Source organism: Athene cunicularia (assembly GCF_003259725.1).
Source record: "Athene cunicularia isolate RWA chromosome Z unlocalized genomic scaffold, athCun1 chrZ_part3, whole genome shotgun sequence".
Classification (NCBI taxonomy): Eukaryota; Metazoa; Chordata; class Aves; order Strigiformes; family Strigidae; genus Athene; species Athene cunicularia.
Window position 1 is genome coordinate 482468 of NW_020799144.1, and position 10648 is coordinate 493115.

Consider the following 10648-nt stretch of genomic DNA (forward strand, 5'->3'; position numbering starts at 1 on the left):
TGCTCTGTGAGAAGGCTGATTTCTTGCAGTATTCTTCATATTTCAAGATTTTCTGAGGTATATGTCCCACTCCCACAGCCAAAACTGATGGCAAACACAGCAAACCCAGGTTAACTGAGCACTGTTGAGGCCTGAAAGTCAATACTATGGCCCTGTCTCTTTTGGGCAAGTAAATACCCTGAAGAAACCTGTGAGTTTCAGGGGGCAGCTGCATGAATTTTAAGAGGTACATCAGATTTTAGAAACTTAATTCTTGCAGAAAGCAATACTTCCTGCAGCTATCTTACCTTTATCTTTGCTAAACAAGCACCACAATTTCATTTCCAGGGCCAGGAACCCAGGTGCTCAGTTACACCAGTCATGCTGTATAGGCTAGTGATGACAACTGAAGCATCAGCATCCTTGCTGCACTGTGCTGTGACCTGTGGACACCTCCTCCTCTTTTACTTCTTCCTTCAGAGCTGTACAGGCAAAGGGATGAGATGGTAGGTAGTGCAACAACCGAAGTAAGGAAGAAAGGCCCTGTTCCTTTGCTCCAATGCAATAGATGCACACTTGAGGAACATTCTTTTCTAGGCAGACAGCAGGTCAATATTTAGCAGACCTGCACAACTGAACCTCCATGGTATGCATGAATGCCCCTGCATGATGATATTTTAGACCTGGACAGTAGTCAGCAACACCTTAAGGCCAGAGGGCTGCTAAGACAACACAGAAACTCAACAGCATTTATAAAAACCAAAACAACAAACCACCACCCTGTGTACACATAAAAATGTAAGTAACCTTAAAAGATTGGCTTGATGTGTGCATTATACAGAACAACTGGAATGTTTTACACACAGCCAGCATTTTTTGCTTTGAGAATAATTAGGAAGGGTTCAAGATGACCTAATACCACTTCCAAATCATATCAGCCACTAGCTCCCTAGCTAAACTGTACTGCAAGCACCAGCTGACTTGCATTTCCTGTTCTTAAATGTTTTAAGTCTTAACTGCTGAACTTTGAGATAGAGATCATAGTAACAGCAACACAACAGAACAAAGGGAAGTGCAACTGAAGTAGAAGCTTAAACCAAGGCAGTAAACTATATGTTATTGATGTGCTTTTATTAAGAGACCATGTGAAGGACATATTAAGGCATTCAAAGCATTTCGGGGTGGGGAGGGAGGGGAAGAAGAGACAACTCTCGAAGTAAATGTTCCATGGAGACAAAATCTCTAATAATTTATTGACCTTCAGTTTCACATTGTGAAAAAAAAAAAAAAAAAAGTTTTACAAAACCTTAAAATGTAGTAGCAAACGAAAAGATACAACATAGACAATTTTACTTCTTCACTCACACAGTTTCTTTTAGCACATGAACCACATCTTCAAAAGCCAGGGAAGGGAACATTATTCTGCTCTAATCACTCTTATGCAGACAGGTGTCAGACCTAGAGAAAAGGGGCTGCACAATTATACCAGAAGAGGAAGGCTGTCCTTTGTTACATGTTTCTACAGCAACCAGCCCGCAAAATAAGAGGAACCTTCCTGTCTTATGCCAGGGTTTTTGTGTGCACTCTTCTGTGAACTGCTTTTGCTTCAAAGCGTGGGGTGTTTTGCAGCACTAGAATGGTCAACTAGCTAGCCAGGATTCCCACATCAATTCAAACAGCAAGAGCCTAGCATATACCATGCAGAGCCAGAGGCCCACCCTGACTTCAGCTTCCTTCAGCCTACACACAGGAATTAATTGAGGACTTGAAAGCAGACCACAACTTTGGAAACAGCTGCAGAAAATTCATCCCACTTTTGGAAGTCGCATGGTGCTACAAAACAGATTTCACAAGCTAAGTAGATGCAGTGCAGCTTCATGTCTTGACTATCAGCTCGATGGAGAAAACAGGTCTCAAACCTGTATGCCCTTATTCAAACAAGAGGGCCCCTGGGGACGCGGTTCTTCTCTTCCTTCTACCCCAGGCAGTCTCTAGCGCCTGGGGAGAGGACATGCAAAGCACAGGAAGTCTGATTTTATTGCTCCCTTCACACTCCCAGGAGTAATCCATAAAATCAAAGGCAAAAGCAATTCAAGGCTGTTTGCTTCAACAGGGCAACCTGTGCAAGTACAGGGACATAGAAAGGAGAGGTACCCTATTTAGGATGTTTTCTTATTGCTTACAAGCCATCTAAGAGAAAAGAATCAGTGCTGGGGGAAGGGGAAAGGGAAGGCTTAAACACTTTTTAGAAATCTATCATTTCAAGAAATCAGTTTAACCGGAGGAACTGTAACTGTTCACATCTAGCTGGGCCTCACCCTTTAAAAAACTGGTAATGCCTTTGCTAATTAATCAATGTTCTTTCAGTATTCACAGAACTCTAAATACTCTTGTTTCTGAAATACAAGGGTCTACTCCAAACAGCAAGTCAAATGTAAGGCAGCACAGAGAAACTTCCAGTGACCAGTGTAAACATTTTCAGATGACAGAACTTTCACAAATACAGCTATATCACTGTCACACAGAGAAAGGCAAACATCACCAATGTGACTATTTTTGTTTTGCATGCACACATGCAGCTGTTTACTTAAACGGCAGCACACACCATGTTACTGAATATGCCTGTTAAATTGGGCTCCAGAAACATTTACAAAAAAACACAATACAATACATGCTTCATGACAGGATCTGGCAAAGAAAGCACCTGTGAAACATAAGCTTCTGAAATCCAGAAGAAAAACAGTAGCTTCATCTGTCTCAAGACCAGACTAATAAGTAAATTTATGTAAAAATCAGTTTGGTTTCTAAGGATTGTATCTGACGCTTCTGAGCAACCAAGTGTTTAAAGACACACCTGGCTAAGGAAAATAAAAGGCAGCAGAGTTTGAGGGCTATTTTTAAGATTAAGAGGTTTTAAATTAATTTTCTATCCCCATAAGAATTTTGCCAGAGCACTTGGGTCTTTGACACCTGGCCACTCAGATGATCATCTGAAATCCAGATGGATGAGGCAGTCCAGTCAGTGCAAAAATTGCTGCTCTTGTTCTTTTTTTTTGTTTTTTTCTTTTAAAGACTTCATCACTAACCTATCTTGAGGTTTTTGTTTTTATTCTTGAATCACCATACTCCACTCATTCAGGTCAATGTGGCTATACTGTAAGTACCCCTCCTCCAACCCAATAAATAAATAAATAACTTTGGACAATGACTTCATCCAGGCTTGGTATCCAGAAGCTCTTCCACAGTATTTGCATTGCAATCAGGAAGCTGCACAAAGAGAGAGCTACAAGAGATTTTGGCTATTTCCAGATTACAAATTGAAAGGCATGACCAACAAATGAAATGTAGCAAGGACACCATCTACAAGACACACCACATGCAACCTGGGGAGCCAGTGGCCTGAGAAAGTGACCTCCATGGCTTCTTCCTTTAGTACACGTGTAATTTAAGATCCTGCCTTGTAATTCTTCCATTTCCGACTGGGAAGCCACCTCTCCCTCCCACTTCCAACTGTTATCCAACAGTTTTCTTTCTTTGTGCAGCAGAGCAAGTCAGCGATCACAAAATGTGCAAAACGTACAATTCACACAAGCCCTTGCAACATGAAGACCATTGCAGGCATTGCTTCAGCATGCAAGCACTGAACAATAAATAACTGTATCTACAACAAGTAATGTAAGAGGAATGGGACAGTTTGAATTACTTATAAATACAGGGAGGAAAAGGAACAAGGAGCATTTGGGAGATGTAATTTTTATTCCCCACTGTTGCAAAAACGTTTCACCACTGGTCTGTTCCTTGTCAAGTGGAAGGTCACTCACTGCACACAGGACAATGCAACGTGGGATCTAAAAGATGTAGGCACTGCCCACAGACAAGCACGCTCCAGTTAGCAGAGTTCAGCAGCAATAAGCGCTGCCTCTTCATTCACAGCAGCATCTCACTGTTTCAGACCTGGCCTGCTTCCCCTGCAGCTGGCGCTGGCACTTCAAACCACCACAAAGCAAGGTGACAACCATTTCAAATTTCACATACAAACAGCAGTCCGTGGAAATTGAGTGCTGTGTGCTGCACAGCTCAGAAAAGTTCTGTCTCTTCTTTTTCTCCTTTGAAGGACTGATTAATATTGGCATTAATCCACAATTACTAGCACAAGGACCTGATCATAGGTTTGTCCATTCATATTGAAACCACGTGCTGAAGCATTAAAGAAAGAGGTTTTTTCCTCCCATTCCTTCATGTCTGGGTTAGATAATTTACAAGGTGCTGATGATTTTCTTCAAATGCAAGAGACGCTGAACGATTTTTCTTCATTAAAACCTTTTCTCCAGATCTGAGGTTCCAGTTCTCCTCTCCAAATAAAGGAGTAAACTAAAAGCATGGGAAAAGGGGAAACAAATAAAAAGAAGAGAAAAAAAGACTTAAAAGCTTTTGCTGAGACAATGCACCATAAGGTTTTTATTAGATGTCAAAGAAAATCTAAAACCTAGGCTTAGGATACAATCCAGTTGATGGCTTTCCCACCCCCTGCACCTCCCACCCTCCCCTGTTCCTGTGTGATAGCCAAATACTGATAAATAAGCCAGCCAAAACCATAATTACTTAGGGTCAGAATCTGTCTTTATTCTATTTTACCATCCTACTGACCCCAGAAAGACCATTTCATTTTTTTGGCTATAAATTCAGTCATTTGAAATCTAAATCAAACTGGCCCAATACAGTTCAATATGATGGGCTCTGCATCCTGCATAATTTAACAGTTCTGTGTTCACCCAGAATCTTAAAGGTTTGTGGATTTGTTTGAAGCAAACATAACATTGTGCAACTTCTTTTCCACCAAAGCTCCCATGAACTCAGTGCAAAGAGTTTTTTCTATCCCTGGGCCAACACAAACCTGGCTGGAATAAAGCAGAAGGGGAGGTGAAGGTGTCTCACCCCATGAAGAATTCTGAATTTAATTGAGTCACAGTATAGAAAGGGTCATATAATCCCCTTACTTAAAACATATCTACTATTAATTAGAGCAGAAGTCTGCCTCATTTATTTTCACGGCAATGTGCCATGCATCAATAACTCCACCCTAGAGTCCTTTATGAATAAATAATTTTTAATGAGAAATTCAGCCTTTGGATGCTGAGATCCTGCTTTGCTAAACACTCTGAAGCTGTATTAAAATTCAGCTTCCAAATCATCATCAGCTCATCATAGTCATTTCTGATACCACTGCTAGAATTTTAGGAGGCAAATCCTACATCATTACAATGCAAAGGAGTTCCAGCGAACTCACAGTTCACTTGAACATAATACCACATCTCTCTCAAGCTGTGATGTCTAAGAACAACAGGGAACACTCATAGGAGGCACCACAGCCTACATAACAGCCCACAGCATCAGCCTCTTTGCAACTGTGGGCTTGAAACACACTATCTTTGTTATGTCTGAAAAAAGGTCTCTGCACTTAGTGTTGATTAGTCTTTCCTAGACATTCTTTAGCATAGCATGTCGTTCTTTCCGCTGAAAGGGATTACCAACACTGAAGCCAAAACAATGTTCCTTGTCATGGGATGAACTTAAAAAAAATATATATATAAACAGTTCTGAAACAGAGGAGGGAAAAAATCCCCCACCTACTCAGAAGCCCCAAGTTTGAGGAATGAGACAAAGCAGACTGAAGTCTTCCTAAAAGCTGTCAGACTGGGGCCACACAGCACCATGAAAACAGAGGGTAATCAGAAGTAATTTCCTTTTTGTCCTTCCCACCCACTGACAAAGCAGCAGGAGTCAGTAAAAAAAAAAAAAAACACAAAAAAACCCACCAAAAAACAACAAACTACTTGCTGGATGAGCACACAGCATTGGAGAGATTTCAGTCTACGGCTGTGTTCAGCCAGTTACCTTGTGTGTGAGTTAAGCTAAAATAAAGTTTTTTAAGAAGATACAACAGAGCAAAGGAAAGCTTTTTACACCGTTATATTCTGAGGACTCTTTTTCAAAATAAAACACGCCCTCTCATGTACTGTAAACTTTAGAACAATTAAGTCAGTCTCAGAAGGATAAGTCAATATTTTTCTTGGCACAGACCAGAGTCTGGGCATTCAGTACTGCTACTCTGATAACACTGATCACTGCTGAAAGTCAGTAATAATAGAAATTAACTGAAGATGTCAAGACATTGTCCCCAGCTAGGGAGGAAGCCACCACACAAAAGCTGGGGCCTCCATTTGCTGTTTGTCAGGGGTATGATTACTCCCAGCACCCAGGATTTGTTAAGTCTCAAGGGTTTGTTCTTCCTTCCCAAGAGTAAATCTAGGAAAAATGAAGTAAGGAGAGGAGAGAGGGCAGTGTCTTCAAGATAAACAACCACCTGAGACAAGAGTAGCTGATGGCACAACACAGTCCAATTTCACACTAGATTTCCATGCTGACCTGCTGCTTTGCATGGGCCCAACCTTGTATTCTTTACTTAATCAAAACTCCCAATCAGCTGAAGGACAACTATGAGATAAATCCTGTAACACAGAGAAAAGAATTTCACAACGACCCTGAATTTCTAGGTATATACTTCTACCTATACTACTTCAAAGAATTTCAGTTTCATGTTTACTGCAAGAGTCAGGCAAACGTGTCCAGCTGCAAAAGACATGAGAAAAAAAAATATGATCTGTCCCAAACAGAAGAACCTAGGTAAATCTTCATACACAAGCTGTCCTTCCTGTTTTCTGGAGAACCTAGGTAACTTAGAGGCAAACACAGAGCTTGCTGAATTACTGCAACTGTGTTTGCCTTGTTGCTTTTAACCTGCCTGCCTTCATGGTTATGCTATACACTGTTCAAATCCAAAAAGGAACTACCACTCACAGGGCATGGATTATTTAGGATTAAGCATACCACTGTATTTGTTTGGTTGGCTGGTGGCAACTGTGATTCTGTACTGAAGTCTCAAGGGTGGAATGGGGGAAAAGAGCAACACAACACTAACGGGGTACTGCCAGATTTGTTGTAAAATACACAGACTAACAGTTCTGGAAAATGTCAGTGACTTATTTTAAGTGATGTATCTCTAGAAAAGATAAAAATAAGAAAAAATGAGTAACACTTGAAGTAACAGTTAGTACTTAGGAGGAAATAAACAGATTTAAAAAAATATTGGCAGTATGTCTAAGTACCCAGATTTTTTAGTGGGGTTTTTTTTTTTTTTTGTGAATCTTTTCTCTGCTCCTTCTAAGAATCAGAAATTCACAACAACCAACCAAGGCCAAATTCAGACTTGCTGGTGAGAAGACACAGTGCTGAAGTTGCTTCTGGTAAGAGCTTGGCCCATTATGTATAATTGAACTGTTCTGGAACAGTGCACGCTATAGACCAGTAATTATTTCAGCCAGCAATATTAATTATATGTCTTCCTGACACTATATCTAGTCCAACATATGTGACCATAACTATTTTGAAAAATCTGTATTTTAAAGCATATCAGTGGAGCAAATGCAATGTTGGTCCATGCAGGTGGAACCTATCTCACTATCTAGGTGAAGTGCCTGTGAAACACCTTTCATAAGACAGCAAGTTTCCTTAATGGCTATCTGCATTGAGAAAGCATGCTGTCCGCCTGGAAATTCAAGTGAATTCACCATCAGGCTTCAGATCAGAATTTACAGTATCTTTTTTGGGCACTGTTGTCAGGAAAATGGCACCAAACCCCTGTTTAGCATGCATTTAGTATTTAAACACAGAGCAGGATTTGATTTCCAAAAGATTATCTGCATTTCCCCACAAGTTGAGTGTTATTTTTGCTCAGTCCTTTGTATCTCAATCACACAGGAAAAGGCCACGTAAAGAGAAGTTGGTGCAAGATATGTGGCCAATTACTTCCAGTATCTGGCTTTGTCACAGACATAGCGTCTGGTTTATAACAGCCTGTGAATGTATGTGTCTCGGTTGCTCCAGCTATAAAATTGGATTGAATATACTCACACTCCTCAGAGATGTGAAAAGCATTATTACAGTGTAATTCAAAGGTGTTATTTCTTACCTGGTCATTTGTAATTGCAACATACACACAATTATGAAGGGAGGTGCTTCCATGTGCTGACAAATGCTGTGGGAATTAACGAATAGGGCACAGTTGTTATGCTGTTCCATACATCCAACGTGGGATCGTAGCAGTCCAACGTTTTGCATCTCTGAATGCCAAAGTAGCCTCCAACCACATACAATTTGTTTCCAGATGCCACTGCATGGCAGCTCATTCGCTTCGCTGTCACATCTCCCACCTTAGTCCACTGGTATGCCTCACTGTTGAATTTATAAGCGGAGCATGCAGAGAATTCAGTATCTCCACCCATAATAAAAATCTGGTTACCCAGAACAGCTGCAGCTGTGTAGCGCCAGGGCTGGGGGCAGGTGGCTGGTACTGTCCACCTGTTTTCACACTGATCATAGCACTGAACTTTGGGCAGCTTGTCATGGCTAACGCTGGTACCTCCAAAAGCAAACAGCTTAAGTTTTGCACTGACTACAGCCGCATTGCTTACTCCCTCTCGCAATGGGGCAACCATGGTCCATTTGTTGGTCACAGGGTCATATTGTTCTACTTGCTTTAAGGATACTGAAGGGGAAGCTGGAAGGCAGCCAGTTGCTGCAGTGTGTCCTCCTACTACATACAAACAGTGCTTAAGCTCAGCAGAACCATGCCCAAACCTAGCTACCAACATGGGAGCGGCCTTCGACCACTCCTCATGAAGGGTGTCATACACCCACACGTCTTTGGAGACTCCATTTTCTGACCCTCGTCCCCCAGTGATATACACTTTGCAGCCTATAGCACAAGCGCTGAACTCTTTCCGTGGACTTGGTATGTCAGCCTTTGGAATGATCTCCTTTGCCTTTTGGTCCACTAAGTACAGCTTGTCACACATAAAGGTTTGGCCACCCAAAAGAAAAAGCGAATGGCCAGTTTTACGGGGTCTGGCACACAAACTAGTGACTACTCCGTCATTCTGTAAGATCTTTAACTTGCATCGTATTGATTCTTCTACAATCTCTTTGCTTTTCCTTTGCTTGGTGATAAGTTCTTCCATGGCCACATTCTCCATAAGGTATATGGCTGGCAAGAGGGCCAGTCTCACTGTCTGCAATAGCTCGGGCAGGTAACAGTGACGCTTACTCAGGTCATAGTTGACCCAGTTGATAGCTGATTCATAAACTAGCCTTTCATCTTCAGTTTCTAATTCTTCACTGGAAAGGAGCTGCACTACCATGTCTTTTGGCAGCTGAAGGAAGTCTTCACTTTTGCTGATACTCTGGAAGTTGCTAAGGCACATCCTCCAAGAGAGTTCATACAGCTTGGTACACTGGTGAGCATCCGACAGCAGCAGCATGCCAAGACAGTTGGTGGGATGAAGGTTTTTCTCCAGAAATTCTGCACAAGCATCCCTAATGTCCTGAAACTCCAGCATGTCACCAGCCTCCAGCAGCGACTCCGCATTCTCCTCATTGATGATAACCCTGGAGGAATATGCATAGTCCAGAAGAAGCTCCAAGACTTCAGGGTGAATCGAATTATGAAAGTTGACTTCACTGTCCTGGCTCTCTTTCAGTCCTCCACTGAACATCGCTTCAAAATAGCGGCTACAAGCAGCTAGAACAGCTCTGTGGCAGGGGAATGACCTGTTCCCAGCATGCAGAAGTACATCTGTGAAGAGACGCTGCTGACGCAGAAGGTTCAGGTGAGTAAGGACACTATCAGCATAGGATGACTTGTGGAACAAGTATATGTTTATGGAGCCAGTACTGGCCCTAGATTTGCGATTTTCATGCATGCTGACTGACATTTTCTTTCACACCTATAAACAAAGAAAATAAATTAGTAAGATTAATTAGACAGTTATTTTTGCATATCAGAAAGTGTATCTGTTATTCACTATAAGATGGGAAAAAAAGCCCTACTTTATAGATGAGTGGACAGAGAATTGCATCTGCCTTTGGCATGTGTTTATTTTTTTGTAAGATGAGTTTCATAAATGACATACTCTGAATTTGTTGCCCAAGAGCAGGTTTATCTTGGGAAACCTGATCTCCAACTTTCATAGCAATACAGTAAGCAAGTAAGTAAGAGGAGAAAGAAAAGGAACCAGGACTCATTTTCTCACCCTTCCCCAACCTAGACCAGTTGATTCATTACATACGTACACATGCATATGCTTGAAACATTCTCCTGTACTGAATCATAGCAGGAAGAGCTACCAGACAGAATACCTAAGGAATGTCAAAAGCTGCACAGGGAACAAAAAACCTACTAATCCCATTAGGAAATTTCCCTTTGATATAAATTCCATATGCAACAGCAGAGAATGGAAAAAAGGGAACTTCAAAATAAAAACCTAGCAATGATCATAAATTTATAGACTTGTGAAATCATAAAAAAAAATAGAAGACAAATTTCAGAGATTACATTTCGAACTCTGCCAGCAGCTGCCTGCTATAATGATACAGCATATACATACATGGGCAGAGTCAGCAGACAATGTGTTTTGACTATCAGCTGAAGTCACGGAGGTATCACCTCTGAAGCTGCCTTGAGTCAGGTACTCAGAGCACAAGCCATTGATTTACTCTGAGGTTTGGAGGAGGGATAAAACAGAAGATCTATCCTATCCTACTCTGTTCACAA

General features: G+C 41.4%; 1 protein-coding gene across 1 annotated transcript; it reads right to left on the reverse strand.

The window, feature by feature from the left end:
- Nucleotides 1–288: 288 nt before the first annotated feature.
- On the reverse strand, nucleotides 289–9815 carry ENC1 (ectodermal-neural cortex 1). Its single transcript, XM_026866635.1, has 2 exons — nucleotides 8009–9815; nucleotides 289–4350 (listed from the first exon to the last, which is right to left on the reverse strand). The coding sequence occupies exon 1, from the start codon at nucleotides 9807–9809 to the stop codon at nucleotides 8040–8042; it is 1770 nt and encodes a 589-aa protein (XP_026722436.1). The 5' UTR covers nucleotides 9810–9815; the 3' UTR covers nucleotides 289–4350; nucleotides 8009–8039.
- Nucleotides 9816–10648: the final 833 nt, after the last annotated feature.